The sequence below is a fragment of the Schistocerca piceifrons genome, chromosome 6 (assembly GCF_021461385.2).
Source record: "Schistocerca piceifrons isolate TAMUIC-IGC-003096 chromosome 6, iqSchPice1.1, whole genome shotgun sequence".
Classification (NCBI taxonomy): Eukaryota; Metazoa; Arthropoda; class Insecta; order Orthoptera; family Acrididae; genus Schistocerca; species Schistocerca piceifrons.
In genome coordinates this window covers 229,465,179-229,490,643 of record NC_060143.1, presented here as the reverse complement: position 1 = coordinate 229,490,643, position 25,465 = coordinate 229,465,179, and the positions used below count along the sequence as shown (strand labels likewise).

The following is a 25,465-nucleotide window of genomic DNA, read 5'->3' as shown; positions in this document are numbered from 1 at the left end:
AGTGGTGGATGTGGGGAGAGAAATGGCGGAGTTTTGAAATTTGTGAGACTGGATGTCATGAACTGCTACGTATATTATGATTTTTCAACACTATTAAGGTAAATACATTGTTTGTTCTCTATTAAAATCTTTCATTTGCTAACTATGCCTATTAGTAGTTAGTGCTTTCAGTACTTTGAATCTTTTATTTAGCTGGCAGTAGTGGCGCTCGCTGTATTGCAGTAGTTCGAATAACGAAGATTTTTGTGAGGTAAGTGATTTGAGAAAGGTATAGGTTAATGTTAGTCAGGGCCATTCTTTTGTAGGGATTTTTGAAAGTCAGATTGCGTTGCGCTAAAAATATTGTGTGTCAGTTTAAGCACAGTCATGTATAATATTTCTAAGGGGACGTTTCATAATACATCCAGTGCATAAACATGTGTTCCTGTTCCTGCAGTCCACACCAAGCAGGTTGGTGGAGTGGTTAAGGCACTAGAATCATAATCAGGGAAACTGGGATTCAAATCAACTTACAGCCATCCAGATTTTGGTTTTCCATGATTTTCCTGTATCGAATGGAATAATTTCGGGATTTCCTTCTTTGTACCTGTCTTTTGCAGGTCTGCACGTCGTCCCTAATGATCTCCTCAGCAGGACTTATAATGTAAGATTTCCTCCTTTGGCGATTGTCTTTGTCGTTCTCATTGTGTGAACAAATAGAGAGTTCGTTAACATCCGTATGGATACAATTTTATTAAAAGCACTCTGCCAGCCAGCAAGCAACTAAAATTTGTGGTTATACCTTTTTTGAGTGGCATGATTACGGTTCAACATTCCGACGACAACGAGGTCATTACAGAGAGACGTAGAGCTATCTCGGAGCAGCGAGGGAAATGGAAGGAATTTGGCCCTGTCCTAGCATTTGTCTTAAGCGATTTAAGAAATTTAAGGAAAACCTAAAATAGTATGAATGGGCAGGGATCTAATCTATCGTCCTTCGAATGTGAGTGAACCTACTATGACTGCGACACCTCGCACAGTACTATACAAAGTGACGCAATAGAGAATGTAGAAAGAATTCCAGGAACTGAAATAGTAGTTTTATAATGCTTCCTAAATTACTTTTCTGGATCTTTTTTAGTTATATGTCATGCACTGGCATCTACTGTTTTCCCTTTGCAATGACATCTCTGAAATGCTGTCTGAGTCTATGGTTTTCCCATCGTAGTAAATTTTGCTACCTCTCGGACATTATTTCAGAAGATGACGCCTTAACTTCAACAATGGAACGGTTTGAGGTGAGCTCACGTAGAGATTACTTGAATCCGAGGAAGGTATTCAAGGCGTGCTCACTCACGACACATTTTCTATCCGTCATAATGTTTTATCTGTTTTAGTCGTACTAAACGGAGTATCGTCAAAGCAGATCAGTGAAATTCCATTGGATTTTCGTAAATATACTGATTTGTGAGTAATTAATTCTGATACCGCAGACATCGAGTGACACCAGCGATTCATCACGGTGTTGTCCGCTCGCTGTCATGAAGTTTCGGAGGACAAAGGCATGGGTATCCTCGCGTCAAGAAAGCAGATCAAAGACCAAGGTACTGCGCTGCGTTTGCGATGACAATGCCAGCGTGTGGCGCAATTCGGTTTGAAATGCGGGTAGTGCAAAGTGAAGCAGAATCAGAACGCCCAGCGAGGTGAATTCTACAAGACTACCCACCAGGTTGTACATCTGAAAGGATATGGGCTGCAACAGTTGGGCCTCATACAAATTATGACCGTTTTAACGCGTAATGTAGCATGCTAGCGTCCTGAAGGTAAGCATAACGAAGACATGATTTCCTGAACTGGACGTCGGAATTTTTACAGAATCAGATGAAACTTTGACACACTTCAGGAATACAAGAGTATAAAACTACAATTTATAAAGAGTGCTGAAAGTAAAGAAAAAACTCCTTTCGCACTAATGCAGCAGTTTAGGAGATGTGGTTAGGCTTGCCATCGACGTCGAATGATCTGAAGGGGCCGGCCGGTGAGGCTGAGCGGTTCTAGGCGCTACAGTCTGGAACCGCGTGACCGCTACGGTCGCAGGTTCGAATCCTGCTTCGGGGATGGATGTGTGTGATGTCCTTAGGTTAGTTAGGTTTAAGTAGTTCTGAGTTCTAGGGGACTGGGGACTGATGGCCTCAGTAGTTAAGTGCTCAGAGTCATTTGAACTTTTTTTTTTTATGCGAAGGGAGAGGGTGCCGACCTTTAATTACAGTCTACACTATTTACGAGTAGAAATGAATGGACTTCCGGGAGATTGATAGACGTGGCTGGTCGGGTGTAATTTCCCCTTTCACTCAGTGCACCACAGACGTGCTCTGTAGGAGGCATATCCGGAGAGCCAGTCAGTGCGGTGGCTGTTTTTATTTGTCAGAAATACATTCGTTACGATGGCTATGGGCGTTATCGTCCATGAAGAGAACGTCTGCTGCAATGCATTTGTGCTTATGGTGTCTTCCCTCAGAAACTTTGGAGGTTCAAAGTATTTCACTTACCACCGGCACCATGCCCTTCCACATCAGGACTACACTACCAACGAACTGGCCTCGTTCCATATACGCAATCTGATCAGAAGTATGTTGATACGCTGTGTGATGCGGTATTGTAAACTCGATTCCCAAGAGACGGATCCGCCAATATAAAAGGTGGCTGGGAGTTTTGTGTTGTCAGTAGAGAAGCAGCTAACAACAGAATGGCTAGGTCAGGAGAGATCAGTGACTTCGAACGTGAAGTAGTCATTGGATATCACCTGAGTAACAGATCCGTGAGGGACGTTTCAACCCTTCTAAAGCTGCCCAAGTCGACTGTTGGTGATGGGACTGTGAAATGGAAACGCGAAGAAACAACCACAGCTATGTAACAGACTGTTACATGTCGCTATGCGATCTTTATTCCATCTGAAAATGTCTGTCTTTTCTTAACTGTGATTGGAGAACGGACACATGTAGTTACTGTTGGAGCCAAGTTATAGCGTTTTGTCTTGTATGAAACAGTTCAGGCGCGTCAGAATCGTGCCTGGGATGACTGATCGCTTTGGAACACAGGGATCTTTCCCTAACGCTTGTCAACAGCCACGAAACAATAAGAACTCACAGGACGCCTGTGACCGCTCTCGTTTGTCGGCAAGACAGAGCGCGCCCATTCAAATTAAGAAGTTCCGTTGAGTCCCGCATGTGTTCATAAGCTTGATGAATTGCTCTCCCTGCAGGGCACTGAAGTACGAGGGGCGTTTGAAAAGTCCGTGCAAAAATAAAAACTACTTACGTGTTTGGGGTAAACCTTTTTTATTTTTCGACATAGTCTCCTTTTAGACTTATACACTTCATCCAACGCTGTTCTAATTTGTTGATCCCTTCCAAATAATACGAATTGTCCAAGTCTGCAAAATAGCTATTAGTTGGTCCAATCACCTCCTCGTTTGAATAAAATCTTTGTCCCATCAGCCATCTCTTCAAATTGGGGAACAAATAGTAGTCCGAGGGAACCAAGTCTGGAGAATAGTGGGGTTGTGAAACGAGTTGGAATCCTACTTCCATTAATTTTACGACCACAACTGCTGAGGTGTGTGCTGGTGCATTGTCGTGATGGAAAAGGACTTTTTTTGCGGTCCAATCACAGGCGTTTTCCTTGCAGTTCGGTTTTCAAACGGTCCAATAACGATGAATAATATGCAACTGTAATAGTTTTACCTTTTTCCAGATAGTCGATAAGGGTTAGCGCTTGCGAAAGTCCGTCCCTGGTAGCTGAGTGGTCAGTGTGACAGAATGTCAATCCTAAGGGCCAGGGTTGGATTCCTGGCTGGGTCAGGGATTTTTCTCTACTCAGCGACTGGGTGTTGTGTTGGCATAATCATCATCGTTTCATCCCCATCGACGCGCAAGTCGCTGAAGTGATGTTAAATCGAAAGACTTGTAGCCGGCGAACGGTCTAGCCGACGGGAGGTTCTAGTCACACGACATCAATCAATCCCTTGCGAATCCCAAAAGACAGTCGCCATAACCTTTCCGGCCGAAGGAATGGTCTTCGCCTTTTTTTGGTGCAGATTCTGCCTTCCTAACCCATTGTTTAGATTGTTGTTTGATCTCAGGAGTATAATAATGTATCGATGTTTCATCCGCAGTGATGCAACGACGCTTAAACTCCTGTGGATTCTTTCTGAACAGCTGCAAACCATCCTTGCACCACTTCACACGAATCTGTTTATGGTCAAGAGTGAGCAATCGCGGAACCCATCTTGCGGATAGCTTTCTCATGTCCAAATGTTTATGCAAAATATTATGTAGCCGTTCATTCTAGGTGCCCACAGCACTAGCAATCTCACGCACCTTAACTCTTCTGTCATCCATCACCATGTCGTGGATTTTATCAATGATTTCTGGAGTCATAACCTCCACAGGGTGTCCAGAACGTTCAGCATCACTTGTGCCCATATGGCCGCTCCGAAAATTTTGAAACCACTTATAAACTGTTCTAATCGAAGGTGCAGAGTCACTGTAATATTTATCATGCTTCTCTTTAGTCTCCTGAGGCGTTTTACCTTTCATAAAGTAATGTTTAATCACGACAAGAAATTCTTTTTTGTCCATTTTTTGCCAATCCCTCAACTTCCTTGTATCACACGAATGCCAGACACAAAGAAATGGACCAATATGGCTGAAACTTGGTGTGCGTTCTTTCCAAAGATGCTACTAACTAAACATGACGTCGACACGCGCCGGTGGTGTCATCTCTCGGACTTTGCACGGACTTTTCAATCGCCCTTCGTATGTGCCTCCTCCATTCAATGATTCCACAGCGTGAGAACTTATCGTATTCTGGGAGCTCTAGCAGCCACCCACCCCTTATTTTTTTTGGCTTATCCAATGAGCGATAGCAATCGGTGTGTCAACCTTCAGACAACTAATGAAAACACAGTGGTTGCTATTCGAGAATTTTAGCAGTTCCTGCCTTGTGATTTGTACCGGAAAGACAAAATCCTGGGTTGTCAGGCGGGTAGTCGTGATACTCTCCTCCCTCGAGGACGTGGCGAGAGTGTGGACAGTGTGGCAGCAGCGAGGGCGGAGAACGACGCGTGGGACCGCGAGGTCCGTTCTGCTGTTTCAGTAAGTGTCACAGTTTCGCAGCTGCGGAGTCCTTTTACTTCTGATTAAATCGCAACCTGCTTGTCCTTGTGTTGCATTTGTAATAATTTAGAGTTGGATTTAGTACTGTATTCAACAGTTTCCTTTCACTGCATTTGTGAACTGCTCAGACCTCCTGGAAAACCAACTGCAATTCCACTAGCAGTCTTCCTTGTTATTAGTTTCAATTGTTCACAAATAATTGCCGTATTATCTATAACAATTTGCTTGTTTTTCAAATAATCGCGATCAACTGTCTCCTTTGATAAATCGATCTTCTCTGTGAAGAGTCTTTGTTGTAATTACACACTTCAAAACAAGTTTTGCCTCACCCCGGTTCCCAGAACTCCTGGAGACAGACGTTGACTGTGGGTATTGTATCACAGACTTTCACTGTTCAGAGCTATCACTAAACCCGCCCAAAGATGTAAACAACCATGCATGAGCAGCGCCCATTAGACGGAGGGCCCCGGCCGCGGTGGTCTAGCGGTTCAGGCGCTCAGTCCGGAACCGCGCGACTACTACGGTCGCAGGTTCGAATCCTGCCTCGGGCATGGATGTGTGTGTTGTCCTTAGGTTAGTTAAGTTTAAGTAGTTCTAAGTTCTAGGGGACTGATGACCACAAATGTTAAGTCCCATAGTGCTCAGAGCCATTTGAACCATTTAGACTGAGGAGGTCCGACAGCCGTTTACTTCCAGCCATTCCACCAGAAAGGAGTTACTGGGCTCGTCTTGTGTGTAGTTCAACCATGCCTAAACGGTCAATACCGCGGTTCGATCGCGTCCGCATTGTTACTTTGTGCCAGGAAGGACTCTCAACACGGAAAGTGTCAAGGCGTCTCGAAGTGAACCAACGCAATGTTGTCTGGACATGGAGGAGATACAGAGAGACAGGAACTATCGATGACATACCTCGCTCAGGCCGCCCAAGGGCTACTACTGCAGTGGATGACCGCTACCTACGGATTGTGACTCGGAGGAACCCTGACAGCAACGCCACCATGTTGAATAATGTATTTCGTGCAGCCACAGGACGTCGTGTTACGACTCAAAATGTGCGCAATAGGCTGCATGATGTGCAACTTCACTCCCGACGTTCATGGCGAGGTCCATCATTGCAACATCGACACCATGCAGCGTGGGACAGATAGGCCCAACAACATGCCGAATTGACCGCTCAGGACTGGCATCACGTTCTCTTCACCGATGAGTGTCGCATATGCCTTCAACCAGACAATCGTCGGAGACGTGTTTGGAGGCAGTCAGATCAGGCTGAACGCCTTAGACACACTGTCCAGCGAGTGCAGCAAGGTGGAAGTTTCTTGCTGTTTTGGGGTGGCATTATGTGGGGCCGACGTACGCCTCTGGTGCACATGGAACGCGCCGTAACGGCTGTACGATACATGAATGCCATCCTCCGACCGATAGTGCAACCATATCGGTAGTGTATTGGCATTCGTCTTCGTGGACGACAATTCGCACCCCCATCGTGCGCATCTTGTGAATGACTTCCTTCAGGATAACATCATCGCTCGACTAGAGTGGCCAGCATGTTTTCCAGAAATGAACCCTATCGAACATGCCTGGGATAGATTGAAAAGGGCTGTTTATGGACGATGTGACGCACCACCCACCCTTAAGGATCTACGCCCAATATCCGTTGAGGAGTGGGACAATCTGGATCAACAGTGCCTTGATGAACTTATGGACAGTATGCCACAACAAATACAGGCATGCATCAATGCAAGAGGACGTGCTACTAGGTATTAGAGGTACCGGCGTGTACAGCAATCTGGACCACCACCTCTGAAGGTCTCCCTGCATGGTGGTACAACATGTAATGTGTGGTTTTCATGAGCAATAAAAAGGGCGAAAATGATGTTTATGTTAATCTCTATTCCAATTTTCTGTACAGGTTCCGGAACTCTCGGAACCGAGGTGACGCAAAACTTTTCTTGACGTGTGTAGTTTAACGGTATAGCGCACCCAAGTTTATCACCCTTTAAGCATTTCGTCGTTAATTAAGATTCCACGATTTTTAGTTTCAAGCTAGCTTTTTCTTATTATACCATTCTTATAACAAATTCTACATTTTTAAGAATATCATTGACCTCAAATTATAGTGGATATTCTTCATCGACGAAATAAAATAGATTAATTAAAAGTGATCCATTTAACTTACTTCTATCACCTTCATGACTCTGAACAGGCGACCCATCATTATTGAAAATTTTATAAACTTTTTTTTTCTTTTGAAGGCGTGAAATCTCTCGGAGAGTTTTCCTTTTTTTGCTGAGTTCGTAAATGTAGCAGGCAGATTGCTCGACCGCTGCCGAACTCCAGAACGCCTCATTGCAAAATAAAATCACTATAAAAAGACCACCTCAAGGACAGAGAGTAACGTTTCAATAAATCAAAACCAGGAAGACCCCGTTTACTGACGGACAGGGTCCGTCGAGCATTGCGAAGGGTGAATGTACAAAATCGCATGAAATCAGCAGAAGGACTCACTCGTGAGTTCCAAAGTGCTGCCAACTGCCCAGCTAGCGCAAAGACTGTACGTAGGGAGCTAAAAACAATTGGGTACAGTTATCCGAATAGCTACTCATAAGTCAGACATTTCTGTAGCCAAGACTAAGCTAGGCTTGAGGTGGCGTAAAGAGGGGCGCCACGTGACACTGGATGACTGGAAGTCAGCGGTTTGGAGTGGTGAACCACGCTACAGACTGTGGAGATCCGATGTAGTGCCAACAGGAGGTTGTGTTATAGTATGAGGGTGATTTTTCTGTGGTTAGAGTTTGGTCTCTTTTTTGAGCTTAAGGAAACGCTAAATTCAGAAGAATGTGAACACATTATATAGCACTGTGTTCTGCGCCCAGCAGAGGAACTCTTCAGGTACGATGATGGTGTCAGCAAGACAATGCAACCTGCTATAAAGCGGTATTTCTGAGGCAATGATTTGTGATCAATGACATTCCTGAAAAAAACTGGCCTGTCCGGAGACACGACCTGAACACAAGCGAACATCTCTGGTGTGACTTGGAAAGTCGACTTTGCTCCAGATCCCAGTGTCCAACACCACTATCTTCAGTGGTTTCGGCTCTTGAGGAAGAATGAGCTGTCATTCCTCTGCAGATATTCAGACACCTCACTGAAAGCGTCCCTAGTAGAGGTCAAGTCGTCATAAGAGTGAAAGGCGGATACATTCGATATTAATGTCCATAGGTATTCAAATGTTTTTGATCAGACGGTATAAACAATGAACCATAATGTCCCCATGCCACTCCCAACAGGTTCTACCAAAATCAGTTTTACATCAGTTTATTTTATGTTGTTGATGATTCTTCCGGGTTATATGGCCGTGGTCCATGGAATTCTTCTATTCCTAACGTTTCGTCCAATACTACGTTGGACATCTTCAAAGGTATGGCTGGTCCTGCTGAGTCCTGCTGAGTGCCATTTAACCCGGAAGAATTATCAACAACAGTACCATCCGGTCGTGAAAGCCTTCATCGTAAGTTTATTTTATCCCATTAAGAACTACGTGTTCTCTTTACTAGGAAGACCCCAATACAGTGTCCACTCTTTAGTTAAGACGACGTTAAGAAGATTCCTGCAGCTTGCAGCTTGCAGCAGTGTTGCCAGCTTCTAACAGCGAAGCACTAACGGCTGCAGGCGAAAACAATAGTCGTCTACAGAGTTATGACAACGTTGATGCGTTGCCATAGAGATGCTTACAATATCGCTCATTATGGGTTCACATGGCCGCGGCCAGACCACTGTTACTGCCAGGGATCACCTTTAACGCCAACTTAACTATAGCTCGACATTCCATAAGCTCGTATATCGGAGTGTCAACACATACAACACAGCAGCCTGCAGCGGTCTTTCATGCATTTTTTCTTTCCCTCCAAGATGACCACACCGCAAGGGGAGCTGTAACGGTTTGCAGTTCGGGTCAACCGAAGAACGGGATATAACCCATCGGCTTTAACCAGTGACGTCATAGGTTACTCATAGATATTAATGGCTTTATTTTCGAGCCATAGGTAATAAATCGATTATCTGCTGTGGACAAGCGCCATTATTGTAAATTGAAATACATGAATATGTTTTTAAAAGATGGCGCTAGACATTGCATGATATTTTTTTCGTTTGCATTTATTTAAATAATTGGTACTTTCCAATTCATTCGCTACTTAATTTCATTCTTAGCGAGTTTGAGATAGTGTGGAAGAGTAGTTTTTCATTTAGAAGAATTTTTACTTTTTGATTTATCTGTTCACATGAATATCCAAGCCGGCCGAAGTGGCCGTGCGGTTAAAGGCGCTGCAGTCTGGAACCGCAAGACCGCTACGGTCGCAGGTTCGAATCCTGCCGGATGATGGAACAATTCGAATTTTGCAAATCTCTGGCCTCCTTGCTGATTACGTTCAATGTCGTGGGTGCGGCGGACATATGCGCCTGATAAGTGTGTCTGCTCGTCGTACTCACGATTTATTCATATGGAGGTGTAGCAAGGATCGCCTATGGCGCTCAATTAGACGAGGAACGTGGTTTAAGAAATCAACACTAGCCTTCAGGGAGGTAATAAAAAATTACATACTGTTGATGCATGAGGTATCCTGTGTGGTTGTGTGTGCATGAATGTCGTGTGATTGGGCGTACCGTTTTAGAGTGGTATTCATTTTGTAGGGAAGTTTGTGGGAATATATAAAGTATAAGGGGCCTTTGGGGGGGGGGGGGGGGCGCAGGTATTATAATTGAAATCGATGAGTCTCATTTTGGCAAAACCAAGTACAACAGGGGGGAACCTGCGGTGGGATTATGGGTTTGGGGGGCTATAATTTCAGGACCAGAATGTGATAATGTAGTTTCTAAAGTAATTCCTAATCGAACGAAAAAAGTGTTGGTGAAATTAATTGAAGATCATGTTGCAGAGGATTCTGTAGTTATTTCTGATGTTTTTTTTTTCATATAGGGATTTGGGGAAGAGGGATTTTCAGCATAATGTCGTCAATCACAATACTGAATTCAGATCTTCGTCAACTGGGGCTTGTACCAATAGTGTAGAATCCATAAAATCTGTTGTAGGGAGGGGGAAATGACGCATTTAGACACTACAGAGCCACTAGACAAATATTCATGGAGGCATAGCGTAACCGATACATACTGTCCGTTTGAATGTTTCCGTAAACGTGTTGGGCAAATGTATCCTCAAAAATTTGTTACTTAATTTGATGTTCGAAATATTAACGGACGTAATATATACGTCTACCATCTGTTTTCTCTCTCCTGCGTTCCTTTGTTTACGAACACTCGTCTTTGCAGTTAAATATGTGTAATAAATCATCTATTGCAAATTCTGACGTCATTGGACAAAGCCGATTGGTTGTATCCCGTTCATCAGTAGTCCCTGCAATTCCAGTAAGTCAAATATTCTGTCATACTTAGGTAATACGTAAGTATCGACGAGAAATGAGTTGTCACTGATGAAATAGCGGAAGCTGTATCCCGTAAAGAGCTGCAATTCTATCTACTATGACCTGAGCGGCGTAAGGGTGTAATTCACCTTGTCGAAAAGGTAGATAACCCACAGGAAACTGGAGAGACAGACAACATCAATGATATGGATGTGACAGAAATGTCCACAGGGTAGTAACAGCTTCATTGATATCATCTGTCAGAATCACCACGGCTACTGCGGTGTCGCCAGACCTACAAATCTCACCACCGCTGCCTTTATCACGGTAATTGCAAACAATGAAGACCTTTTTTGCGCATGTCGAGTACTGAAATCAGGCCGATCAAGTGAAACCCTGCTACCTTCCAGAGTCGACAGTCTTCCAGAGTGACGGACATTCGGCCTTCACGGCTTGGGAACTTCCACACTACAATTAGCTGGAGCATATTGGGAATTCCGACTTTGTTCAATGTATGCTGAAATGAACTCCACCGCAAGAAGCGCCTCTACGCAACACGCGAATGCCTGTACACTGTAACACAAACTGCCTTTATCATGCAACATGCCTCTTTAAGTAGATAATTGACAGTACGCTAAAATCACGCTAGCTCATTTACACAGATGGAGGTGCTTGTGAGACTTGTGCATTCCAAGACCACCCAACGCCAGGTTGCCAAAATTCTGGAGCTGCTTATTCGATTGTCTAGTAAAACTCGACGTGCTCTCCGCGACTACATGACTCCCAAGTAAGGCTTCAACCGATCCAGTTCCCGCTACCTGCCACATCTGACCAAGCGCGATATTTGTAATACAGGAGATTGGTTAAATATGAAAACACCAAAAATTCAACACTTTACGAAAACCATCAACATTCAAAACAGCTTGCAGTCGTCTCGCGATGGATAAATACAGTCCCGTACAGTTTTTAAGGGAATCATGCACAATTCTTCCTGCAAAACAGTGACAAGTTCAGACAAATACCATGGAGGTGGAGAGCGGTCACGCATCCTTCTCTCCAAAGTAGGCCACAAAAGCTCAATAATATTGAGATCTGGTGGCTGGTGGCGAAAGGAGATGCTGCACTACATCGTGGTGCTCACGAAACCAACCCTAGACGATTCGTGCTGTGTGACCAGGGGCCTTTCCGTCTTGGAACACAGCCTCACCAATGGGGCACATTGTACCATGGGATGGCCCTGATCAAAATGGTCACATAATCTTTAGTAATAATGAGATTGTGAAGTACACATGTCGCCAATGGAATCTCACGGTATGGCTACCAAAACTATCACCGAACGCCTGCTGTGTTTCACTCTTTAAACTTATACTGGGCTAGAAGTTGGAAACGCTCTTCAGCAAGACTCATCTGACCAAATGACTTTCTTCCATAGCTCCATAGTTCAGGTTTCATGGTTTCTGCATCATGTTTTCCTGTTACGGACATTTGCATCACTGATGAGTGGATTTGGAATTACAGCTCGCCCTGCATTCTCTGCTTATGGAACTCACTTCGTGTTGTTTTGGTGCTGACTGGGTTCTCGAGTGCAGCAATCAGTTCTGCAGTGACTTTCGCAGCTGTCGTCGTCTACTTTTCGCCACAATCCTCTCCAATTACAGTCCTTCACGATCACTCAACACGCACTTTCATCCACGCTGTGATTTAGCGGTTGATATTTTTTCTGCTTTCTCTGTACGCGGTATAAGTCTTCGACATGGTGCCTGTTGAAACACCAAATACAACCTTGTAATAAGGTAGCTTCCGCCGTAAGAGCACCGACAATTTGCCCATGTTCGAAGTCATTTAGCTCCGACACAATGCAGTCACAGCTACACATCACACTGATATGACCACGACTGACGCTTGAAACATACTGAGGACATCACGCAGGTGGCATCTGTGGTGAAATACAACAGCGCAACCTGCAGACTTGGGGAGCATCTGCATTTATGACCAAGCATGCATTTCTCGCGGTGATTCCGGGCTTTCGTCCAGCTCCTGCGATTTTGCTTTTGATGCGATGGTAAAATCTAGCACAACAGCGTGAATATCTACAAAACTTCCTTTGATGGGATGACTGCGAAAGCTATCGCTTGATATGAGTATGTCAACCACGTGTAAATAACTACTTCTGCTCTAAGAATAAATGGCCATCTGGGAAACATTACTGAACTAAGCTCCCGCAAGCAGTGCCATACTGTGTATGTTCCACGTGCTGAGTGATACACTATGTGATCAAAAGTATCCGGACAGCTGGCTGAAAATGACAAGTTCGTGGCGCCCTCCATCGGTATTTCTGGAATTCAATATGGCGTTGGCCCACCCTTAGACATGATGACAGCTTCCACTCTCGCAGGCATACGTTCAACCAGGTGCTGGAAGGTTTCTTCGGGAATGGCAGCGCATCCTTCACGGAGTGCACCACTGAGGAGACGTATCGGTGTCGGTCGGTGAGGCCTGGCACGAAGTCGGCGTTCCAAAACATCCCAAAGGTGTTCTGTAGGATTCAGATCAGGACTCTGTGCGGACCAGCCCATTACAGGGATGTTATTGTCGTATAAACATTCCACCACAGGCAGTGCATTATGAACAGGTTCAAAAATGGCTCTGAGCACTATGGGACTTAACTTCTGTGGTCATCAGTCCCCTAGAACTTAGAACTACTTAAACCTAACTAACCTAAGGACATCACACACATCCATGCCTGAGGCAGAATTCGAACCTGCGACCGTAACGGTCGCGCGGTTCCAGATTGTAGCGCCTAGAACCGCTCGGCCACTCTGGCCGGCTATGAACAGGTGCTCGTTCGTGTTGAAAGATGCAATCGCCATCTGCGAATAGCTCTCCAACAGTGGTAAGCAAGAAGGTGCTTAAAACATCAATGTAGGCCTGTGCTGTGATAGTGCCACGCAAAACAACAAGCGGTGCAAGCACCCTCCAGGAAAGTCACGACGACACCATAACACCACCGCCTCTGAATTTTACTGTTGGCACTACACACGCTGGCAGATGACTTTCACTGGGCATTCACCATACCCACACCCTGCCGTCGGATCGCCACATTGTGTACCGTGATTCGTCACTCCACACAACGTTTTTCCACTGTTTACGCTCCTCACACCAAGAGAGACGTCGTTTGTCAGTTACCGGCTTGATGTGTGGCTTATGAGCAGCCGCTCGACCATGAAATCCAAGTTTTCTCATCTCCCCCTGTCATAGTACTTGCAGTGGATCCTGATGCAGTTTGGAATTCCTGTGTGATGGTCTGGATACATGTCTGCCTATTACACATTACGACCCTCTTCAACTGTCGGCAGTCTCTGTCAGTCAACAGACGAGGTCGGCCTGTACGCTTTTGTGCTGTACGTGCCCCTTCACATTTCCACTTCTCTTTCACATCGGAAACAGTTGACCTAGGGGTGTTTAGGAGTGTGCAAATTTCGCGTACAGACGTATGACACAAGTCACACCCAAACACCTGACCACGCTTGAAGTCAGTGAGTTCCGCGGAGCGCCCCATTCTGTTCTCTCACGATATCTAAATACTACCGAGGTCGCTGATATGGAGTACCTGGCAGTAGGTGGCAGCACAATGCACCTAATACGAAAAACGTATGTTTTTTGGGGTGTCCGGATACTTTTGATCACATAGTGATCTATTTACTTACGGAGGTGAAGAGGATGTTACAGCCGTCGTCTGGCTGTATGGAGAGCTGCTGGTTGGTGATCACGCCCAGGGAGCCCCTCGTCGCGGAGTCCATCAGCTCTCTCAGTTGGAAGGCTCCTCTGCAACGTTACAAAATCACACCTAATGAAGCAGACACTAATAATACCTTCGTTTTATGCTGTCACCAGATTGGTAGCACCTGTTTCAGTATTAAAGTGCCTACCGACAACTTTATAAAAGTACATTTTGAAATAAACAGAACTCTGTATGGAAGAAAGTAACTAAATTAATCTTTATAATTCTTTCCTTGTTTTATTCAGAATACTTCCTTACACCCACCACGTTGCAAAACTGCACTGACGCCAAAAAGCCGAAACACCAAAAAAAAAAAAAAAAAAAAAAAAGTTAATGTAGAGTGATGAAATTCCAGGAATACACTTGTCTAGGTAACATATTTAACCGATTAACGCTGCAAAATCACTGGTTGATGTAAGAGCCAGTTAAACCACTGCAAATGTGAAATGCTGGTACATTAATAACCAATGCAACCATCAGAACGTTGAATGCAGGCATGCAACGTTGGAAAATACCCACTGGAATGCTGTTCATAGATGGCAGCATAACAGGTCGAATTACCAGACTCACGTACAAGTTTGGATTCAGGGTGTAAGACGTGTATATTGCTATTGTCTATTGTCTATTGTCAAACCACAATTTATGAAAGATGTTTATATTTTATTAATAGGATTAAGTAGGAATAATTAATATTTGTCACGTTGGAAATAATTGTGGTAGCAGGGAATGTCTGCACCAAAGTATTGTTGGCAAGAGAGACTGCAAATTGATATAATTTTAAAAAGGGCGGGAGAGACCGCGTATGGATACATTTTAAGAAAAGAGCGGGAAAGACCGCGCAGTGATACATTTTGTAATGGTAGCAGGGATTGTCTGCACCAGAAAGCATTGTTGGCAGGAGAGACCGCACTTTAGCGTTCGTAGGAAGTCAGTAGTAAGCGAGATGTGAAGCGAGTTGGTAGCAGGTCTGAAGCGAGAGGTTGAGAGGAGCAGTGTGTCTGCCAGCCACCAGCTAAGATTTACAAGAGATTATAAACGGATGTACAGAGACATCAACTAACTATTATCATAAGAGGAACTAATATTATTGAATTATTTTCTTTGCGAAACTCAAGACTACTGAAGGTATGTTTGCGCAATGCTAGTTGTAATATTATTGTAAAAAGTAAGTCCCATTTGAACGTTTGTAAAAAATCATTTCATTACCAACAGTAAATATTTGAAGCGTTTTCAGAATATAATTAATTTTTGCCAGAAATGTTGCATTACTGATTATAATCCATTCCAAAAACCATCAACGTAAAACTTTGCAAAAATTTTATTGTTGTCAAGAAAAAGTGTAACTATGAATTAGTAACTTCAGTCAAATTAATTACAGAATAACGTCAGCTTTGCTATTAAAGAATAACGTCAGCTTTGGTAATAAATACAGCCACTTATTATGACAGCCCACCAGCAGTTAATAGAGTTTAGTAAACCAGAGAAAGTATATTCATGTCGCAGTTCGATGTAGCAGTCACATGGCGATCCAGTAACAGTAAAACAGGTAAGGAACAGTTTTGGGTTATTGCAGATAACGACTCAGGGCCACGACGACGACACATTCTATTTTTCGTCGAAATTATCAGAAAATCACTTTTAATAAGCAGCAATTAAATTTGTATGCGAAGATTGAGAAACAGAATAAATTTCAAAGGGAAGATTTCATTAGTTATTATTAAGCAAGAGATAGAAATCCTAAGGAAAGGTTTCATAGGTTATTGTAGAAGGGGAGGTAGCGTAAAAAAAGAGATGTAGAGGAGACGAGAAAGTTTCAAGGGTGCGTGATATAACCATGAGAGTGCTCCTGTTGTCATACAAAATCACACCACAGGCCATAGCTCCAGGTGTGCGTCCAGTGTGTCTAGCACATAGACAGGTCTATTGCTGGCCCTCAACTGATGTCCTTCTAACCAGCACACGACCATCACTCGCACCATGTAGGGAAGCAGCCTACTCATGCCTTATAAAATTCACATCAGTCTTTCCATTGTGTGCCAGCCAGTCCGCTGTAGCTAGCTCTGACGTCATAAATGTTGCGCAATACTTTAAAAATCAAGTAAATAACCTGAAACGTTTCTAGCATGTCAGGAGCAATACAAAATCAATATGTGTTGGATATCAGTTCAATAACTTTAACCATTTTCGAAATTTGGATGTTTTTCTGTAAAATCATTGGCGCAACAGAAAAGAGCTAGAAACTTAAAAATTTATATTTAGATTCCTTTTGCATAATAATTTAGTAGAAACAGTATTCTGGATCTCACGAATTAAACTTTTAGTTGAAATTCATGATTTTCTGGTGTCTACTGCGTGTAGTGTAATTAAATTAATTATCTCGCCCAAAATATTTGACTTAGCCACGTGAGACTTTTATTATGATTACTTACCAGTGTGCAGATTGCACATTTAAATTGAGAGCTTCATCGGCCATCAGCAAAGGAAGCAGTGATTTATTCGATAACTTAAAATGGTGCATTACTAGCCCAGCGGCTAGTCGGGAGAGCAGATTTGATCAGGCCTTCCCTTAGCCGTCCGCACCGCGGTTTTATATGTAAGAACGCTGCGCGAGAAAGGAAGGCCCCAGTTCTCTCCAGACGCTGATCAGCGCACCACCTGTGCCGGGAGTCGCGTCGCGTCGGTATCGTTGATATAAACAGCCTCGGATGCAGTAATAAGTTACTCGGAATACGCGTAACCATGAAATCGTTTTCGAGTGAAGTATTAATTTTGGGATGACGTTGTGATCTTTCTTTAGTTTGCATATGTCGTATTTTCACGTGCCGCCGCAGGACAGACATTCTACCATTATTAGCGTGGTGTTTGATAAACATTATCATCAAATTACGGCGAGCATTCACTTAAACATTTAATTTGAACAGTTATAGTGGCATAAGCGCATTAGACTCTGAACTGCTCTGATAGTTGGATTGTGTGGATTCTTTTTGGTCTGTGACTTTCAGAATATAGTGAACATTTTACAGAGAATGGTTTTTGATTATGAATCCCACACAATCTCCTAATTCCTCAGAGCTATAAGCTGTAGCTATAAGTGTATTTCTCAGATGAAGTGGGCACTAGGAATTCTAATTACAGGCTTCACGTTTTGCTAATCACTTTCTGGTTGCCAATATTGTAGTTAGAGAACCAGTGTTGAGAACGGCAAACAGCATAAATACAAAACATTTATTCTATTATTCCACCCGCCGCCCCACATATGTTGCTAATCGTAAGAAACAAACTGAGTAAAAGTGAAAGTGATTTTTAAATATTTGGATACAGAAGTGAAATGCGACACGCAACTGAGCAATGGAACAGTGATAGACAGTGTTACGCGTACATGTGGACGACGCAATTGGATTAACAACGCATCTGGATTGACGGAGCTGGCGCTGAGTCTAGCTGCACTGCTGGCATCGCGAGAAGTCAGTCTCGCCGCACCGCAGTCATCCGTCGGAGCGACCGGAGCCGCGTCTGCGGTTGCGGGCTACGCCCACACCACAGCAGTTGTCGAGGTGCCGTCTGCAGTTCAACGCGCTGCGTCACAGTAATCCTGGTACGCCGCGCCGGCAACGCCATACGTCATGCTGAAGGAACTAAGATAAGTGAAAAGCTGTTAAAACTTTTACTAACCTGCACTAAAAGACTGTCGGCGATGGAACCGCAAAAAGAAACAGAAGTTAAACCTAAATCAGGACCTATGTCTGTTGAAGTCGCAAATAGAGGTGGTTTGTTGGCAATGAAATGCACGCCAGAGGGCATCTGGCTCGGAGCTGTCCTTGAAGTAACCGATTTGTAACAGTTCGCTGTGTCACTACAGTGCCAACTGCTCCTCAAATTGCTGCTGCAGATTCAGTACAATGTGCCAGAGCTGTATGCCAAACCTAATGGTCTTCCCTCTCCGTGCAGTCTGAGGTGCCTTGCCACAGATCACGCGGCTGCCCCCGTCGGAGGTTCGAGTCCTCCCTTGGGCATGGGTGTGTGTGTTGTCCTTAGTGTAAGTTAGTTTAAGTTAGATTAAGTAGTGTGTAAGCCTAGGGACCGATGACCTCAGCAGTTTGGTCCCCCTGGATAAGAAAATTAAAAAAATAATAAAAAAACAAGAAAGTTTTGCCTCTCGGTAGTGTCACGTGGCCGTCCGAAGCCCAGTCTTCTTGCAACTGTACTTCCTCGTGACCACTACTGCCAGCAGTTATGTACAGTGGCTTAATTCTTGCCAAATTTTTCTGCAATATCACAGAAGAAACAACCTGCTTCTTGTATCTCTATTAACGATCTCGTTCAAACTCAGTGAGGCGCCGATAACGGTGTCTTTGTCGCCTTAAAGGCGTTATAGACCTACATCAACTCACCACGACCAATCTGAAAAGTAATTAACGCTCATGACCGCTAAGCATGCATTTAAAGCAAACCCGATTTGCATTCGCATAGCGGCGCTACGAGTGCAACTCTTACCTAACCGGAACGAAGTTGGATTAGACTTCATTTTTCAGATGTAGAAACACGCCCACCAACTTTAATTTTTGTAGCACAACTCCTTCTTGATGTTACGATTTTTTTCCGTCAGTCTCGTAATCCATACACCCTAATGACTGAACGGATTGTATAGGTAAACTCATAATTAATTCTAAATTAACTGAGTCTATAACTGATTTAGTTCTTGATTTCATAGCCGTTCATGAAAAGAGTGCTAGGCTTTTGAATAAGAAACAAGTCTTAGAAGAGAACTTTTTCTTACTGAAGGTAATTTCATTTTTGGACTGAAAGAAAAATTTTACGTATTTCAAGCGAGTTATTACAAAATCACATTCAACGTTTCTTTTATTCCAGTCTTTGATCACAATATGAAGTCCTTCGACGATGACCGGTTTCATTCAGTAATGGCCATCTTCAGACCTGTTCTACACCATGTCCAAGCGTGATAACGCCGTAATGGCACCGTCAAAACATATTGCTTCAGTTGGGCCTGACAATCGTGAATATGTTTAACTACAAGTCATGGTTAAATGTACAAAAAGAAAGCAGGAGAGACGAAGACGACAGCAGTTCTGAGTGTCCATTAAATATCACTTGCTGGCATGCAGTGAGCGCATTTGTGCTTATCTTGCGTCGGCGGCGGCAGTGGCGGCTGTCGGCGCGATCTGTGAACCTGAGAATCTATTCTAAAATCTCTCGACTGTTAAACACCAGTGTAATACATTTCCTACGTCTTCGGTGTGGCCGAGAGCCCGCATCTCGTGGTCGTGCGGTAGCGTTCTCGCTTCCCACGCCCGGGTTCCCGGGTTCGATTCCCGGCGGGGTCAGGGATTTTCTCTGCCTCGTGATGGCTGGGTGTTGTGTGCTGTCCTTAGGTTAGTTAGGTTTAAGTAGTTCTAAGTTCTAGGGGACTGATGACCATAGATGTTAAGTCCCATAGTGCTCAGAGCCATTTGAACCATTTTTTTTGTGGCCGAGACTCCTTGTTATTCCCTAGCTAAGTTAATTGGCATGGTACACGCTATTTGGCTGGAATAGTGCATATGTCTTTGCCTGCCAGGGTAGCCGAGAGCGCTAATGCGCTGCTTCCTGGATTCGGGCAGCCGCGCCGGCCTCGGATCGATTCTGCCTGGTGGACTAATGACGAGGGCCGGTATGCCGGCCAGCCTGGATGTGGTTTTTAGGTGGTTTTCCACATCCCACTAGGTGAATACTGGACTGGTACCCACGTTCCGCCTCAGTAACACGACTCGTAGACATTTTAAACACGTTCGCACTATTCCATGGCTTCCACTAGACGCAGACAGTTGGGGTACACACATTCCATCCTGGGGGCGGGGTTACGGGGTGGTGACAGGAAAGACATCCAGCCAACCCTTAAAATTAACATGTCAAATCCGGTTAACCATAACAGCAGACTCCGCAAGTCGGGATAAATGCTTGGAAAGCGAGAGAGAGAGAGTGCGTATGTCTTTGCCCTCAAATCGCTCACAAGCGTTAATTGTCAGTGTTCAGTGCGATTCTTTGTACTAGGAGACTTTACAGTTTAACTCCTTACGAGTTAAGACGAGCCTGTGAACAAGTGTTCACATAATGACTGTCGCAATCGTCTCGGTGCAGCTCGACGATTTCTGCAAGGGAAGAGCCATTTACTCTGCCCGCAATTTGCCTATATCAAAGCTGGTGGCCTTGCATTTTCTTTCTGGCCGATCAGAGCGTTCGTACTTTATTATAACTCCACCCACTAGAGTTTTTGTAGCCCATCACAGGCGTCATTTCTTTCGTAGGGCAGAGTTTTAACTTTTGCTACGTAATACTAAGATAAACAGCTTTCTATTTCATGCGAGTTTTTAATGCAGGTGGCTACAGTGAGTCACCTATGTTCTGAGTTGGGTTCCTGCGGACGTTTTATCTCTGGACTTTTATCTGGCATCTCACACCGTGTTCCTATAGAAAGTTTTTCAAAGGGTCGTCGTTAACAGCAGAGACAAGGGGTGGCTTTTGCCGATGACCTAAGGGCTGATGGCAGGCGCCCCATTGTGTCCGCTAGATGCCCCATGGCGAAAGGTGTCGGCCTACATGGGATGGGCATTGCCGTCATAAAATTCTCTTTCCCTCAGAACTGCACCTCATAGCTCTGGTTGGGGAAGTTACTTGCATCCAGTAACTAGTGTGAGTATTAGTGGTTTATATTCATGAAATGCTCGCGTATTTATTACATCAGTATTTTAATAACATTCGTTCAATTTCACATAACTACGTTGTGTGACATATCGAGTTAAGTGGAATTGTTTTAGGAATTCATTGTAAGGTGTGTTATTTTTTTGACTCCATACAACCTACCTATATGAGGTTTTTCAAAGTCCTTATGGCAAACATCTGGGAATAATACGAGGGGCTTTCAGTAAGTAATGCAACACGTTTTTTTCTCAGCCAATTTAGGTAGCAAAAAAATTGCAGAAATGTTGTGGGGTATCGTGGAACAGTCCCGCTTCAGCTTCTGTAGTTTCATGAAGTTCTGATAGGTGGCAGCACTATACATAGACTTTAAAATGGCGTCTGAAAGGGAGGCGCGTTCCAAGCAGGGATTTGTCACTGAGTTTCTTTTGATGGAGAATCAGAGCATCACAGATATTCATAGACACTTGCAGAACGTCTATGGAGGCCTGGCAGTGAACAAAAGCACGGTCAGTCGTTGGGAGTGGCGTCTGCCATCACTACAGCAAGACACGCAAACCTGTTCTATCTCCCAAGTGCTGGCCAGTCTCACACAGCTGCAATGTTCTAAAGTGCGAACACTCGCTTCCCACACCCGGGTTCCCGGGTTCGATTCCCGGCGGGGTCAGGGATTTTCTCTGCCTCGTGATGACTGGGTGTTGTGTGCTGTCCTTAGGTTAGTTAGGTTTAAGTAGTTCTAAGTTCTAGGGGACTGATGACCGTAAATGTTAAGTCCCATAGTGCTCAGAGCCTTTTTTTTTTTTTTTTTTTTTGCGAACACTCTCATTCAAGGTGATCGATGGGTCACAGTCAAACACCTCACTGCAGAATTATACATCTGTGTTGGTAGTGCTGGCACACTCGTCCACTGGTTGGGGTCTTCGAAGGTGTGTGCCCACTGGGCTCTTTGATGATAAACAGAAGACCACAAAGAGCAACGAAGGACATCTGTGCAGAATTGGTTGTGTTACAAGGCTCATGTTGACAATTTTTTGTCAAACATCGTCACAAGCGATAAAACATGGGTTCATCACCTAGAACTGAAAACAAAACGCCAATCCATGGAGAGGCGCCACACCACCTCTCTGAAGAAAAAGTTCAAAGACGTGCCCTCAGCCGATAAAGTCATGGCGACGGTTTTCTGGGACTCTGGAGGGATTATGCTGTTCAATTTCCAGTCTTGTGATTGAATGATCATCTATAAAGTCTTCTATGCCACCCTCAGGAAATTAAGGAAACGACTTCAGCGCGTTAATCGCCACAAAAATGCAAACGAACTTCTCCTTTGCCTTGACAACTCAAGGCCTCACACAAGTCTGTGCGCACGAGAGGAGCTCACAAAACTTCATTGGACTGTCTTCCGCCCCTGGTAGCTGAATGGTCAGCGCGATGGTATGTCATGCCTAACGGCCCGGGTTCGACTCCCGGCTGGCTGGGATTTTCTCCGCTCAGGGACTGAGTGTTGTGTTGTCCTTACCATCATCATTTCATCCCCATCGACACGCAAGTCGCCGAAGTGGCGTCAACTCGAAAGACTTGCACCAGGCGAACGGTCTACCCTATGGGAGGCCCTAGCCCCACGACATTTCCATTTCCATTGGACTGTTCTCCCTCATCCACCCTACAGCCCTCATCTCGCACCTTCCGACTTCCATCTGTTTGGACACTGAAGGATGCACTTCGCGGGAAGCAGTGCATGGATGATCGGGAGGTTATTGATGGAGCAAGACATTAGCTCCGACGTCGAGCAATAAAGTGGACCGTTTGGGCATGCATGTCCTCCCCTAAGGTGGCGTAAGGTCGTCGCATTGAATGGAGATTAAGTTATTTTGTAGCCAAAAGAGTGAGAATAATAGGGTGTTTGGAATACTGAATAATACCAACTTGCTTTCAGAAAAAAAGTGTTTCATTACTCACTGAACGCCCCTCGTCACGTCATGGAGAACAGCTTTCGTTAGAGACAAAATGTTCGCTGACTCTTCCCAGACACGCCAGGCGTCATAATACTGAATTCGACGGCCCTGGGGCGCTGAGATTATCACATTAGTAGGATATCCTAACGAGTTGTGCTGCATCTGCATACTGTCTACCCCAGTAAATTGACAGAGCGATTTTTAATCAGGAAACCTTAAGAATGAGTACGTTTAAGTGGAAAAATATGTAAGGGCCGATCAAAAAGATCCGTCTGAGGGCGTTGCTGCAGCGTATACGCAACGCAGCGTGAATCGATGGGGGTGTACAAGCACCGAAATGGAGGCAAGGGATTAGTGTGGTAGTCGGTCTTTCCGACGTGCGTGTAGTAAATGCGGAAACATCAACTGTAGCGACATCATTGCCAAATGCGTCCAAACGATAGCAACTTGCTGTTGTGGAATGGTGTGCTGCTGCTTCGTGATAACGCACGTCCCCATATCGCACATGTCGTAACGCAGAAGTTACACCAACTCAGCCGGGAGGCACTCGAGCCCCCACCCTATAGTTCTCATCTCTTCTCATGCGATTATCACACCTTTGGTTCCTTAAAAATTGCCTTGGAGGATCGACAACTCCTATCGGACGAAGATGTGGAGCAGGCTGTTACGGACTCCTTCACGCAGCATCACACAGTGTTCCACCAAACAGGTGTCTTCAACCTGCTGCTTCGGTGGGATGATTGCCTCAATGCTCACGGCGAATTCGCCTGATTGGCATACCGATTCTGTATTTTACGGCCTTCGATTGCAAACGTTTTGTTGCCCCTTTTATTTTACGAGAGACGTTCCGAAATTAAGTTTCGTCGTCGTTTTTCACAAGGAAAGTATGCACCTTACACTATTTTTCGACATGGTCGCCACCGACATTGAGACATTTGTCGTAGCGTGCAATCATTTGAAGAAACTACTCTGCTAAAACTCGGTGCCCCGAGATGCAAGGAATTTTCATACAGCTTGCGTCCCCTCAGCATTGGTTTGCAAGTGACATCCCGAGAGAGGGGCTTTCGATGCAGGGAACAGGCGAATGTCCTGCGGGACAAGAACGGGGCTGTAGGTCGCCTGATCGAGTCTTTCCTATCAGAGGCGACGAGTCTGAGCCTGTGCGAGTCTTGCTGTGTGTGGTTTTGCGTTTTCGTCCAAGAGCACATCACCTTCACTCGCTCTTCCATTGGCGACCATGTTGTCAGTACATGTCAGTCTGTCATCGTTATTTGTGCTCGAATAACCTTGGGCACGTTGGCTTACTGCTACTCTCTCTTCTTCTACAATTGCGTCATTTCTCGCCCACTGACCTCCCTTCCGATGTTGAACCAGCAATGGGTGTGGATTCATAAGACTTTTGTTTGTGACAGGTGGTGTACTATTCTCTCTTTAAGAAACAATTACGAAAGTTATTTTAGCAACATCCCTTGTTTAACTCGACCTATCACCTCTCTCAACGAGCAGATGACTGACTTAAAGGCAACACACATTGATAGGAATGCTACACAGCACCTATGCCCTGATGCCTCTCAGGGTCATAACTAATAACACTGTTCTACAAAAAAGAGTTTTTGTTCTATTTCTGAAAAAATACATTGTGATCCTAGTTGTACTTCGAGTGCTGAATTCAAAACTGTTTTCAGGTTTTTTCTGTCAGGGATAGTTTACGAGTAGTCGCAATTTTATTTCTCTTTTCTATTTCTAATATAGCGCAGCAAAAATGAGGTGAAATTCGATAAAGAAATTCACGTTTTTATGATGTTACAAGTTCATCACATTAATAGAGGGTGCGATCTAACATATAACAAAGTAATCTTTGTGTATGCGCTTTGTAGCATTTATTTAACATGAGAAATTACAGAAAATTGACAAAAAATGAGCCACATCACTTTTTTCTCTTGTATTGTGAATCTTTCTTCTCTCGAATGATTTTCCAGCAATAATCTACTGACATTTAAGGTACCCACTTCCCTTCATAACGCCTTTCTATTGTGCAAATGTCTTTATGGAATCTTTTGCCGAGTTCATCCGATACGTCAGTACAAATCCCTGTGAAGTAGTCCAGAAGAGAGTCCATCATATGGACCTTCAAAGACATATTGCACCCCAGAGCTTGACATGCTTTGATCATGTCATTCATCATTGTAGTTATTGTAGTTGCTAGTTTTGGATGAATCAATAAACAGCCTCCAGTCTTCCTTTTTGTATTCAATACCATACTCATTCATCAGACCAGGAATGTCTGAGCAGTACACTAAATCACCTTCTTTTTGAAAAAAACTTGGAAAATTACTGCTCTCTCTTTCTATATATGTTATTGTAGTTATTAGCTCTTCTTCTTCCGAAAAAGTTTTCTGACACCATATTGAAACAGTGCCATGCTGTATTTTCTTTGTCAGTTAAACATACTCCAAAAGTTGC

The 25,465-nt window shown here is 44.3% G+C and overlaps 1 protein-coding gene across 1 annotated transcript in view; it reads right to left on the bottom strand.

The window, feature by feature from the left end:
- LOC124802919 (medium-chain acyl-CoA ligase ACSF2, mitochondrial-like) overlaps positions 1–25,465 on the bottom strand; it is a 266,038-nt gene that overhangs the window by 117,669 nt on the left and 122,904 nt on the right. The window contains exon 5 of the mRNA XM_047263990.1: positions 14,284–14,401. Within this exon, the coding sequence (XP_047119946.1) occupies positions 14,284–14,401 (118 nt within the window). The remainder of the gene's footprint in view (positions 1–14,283; positions 14,402–25,465) is intronic.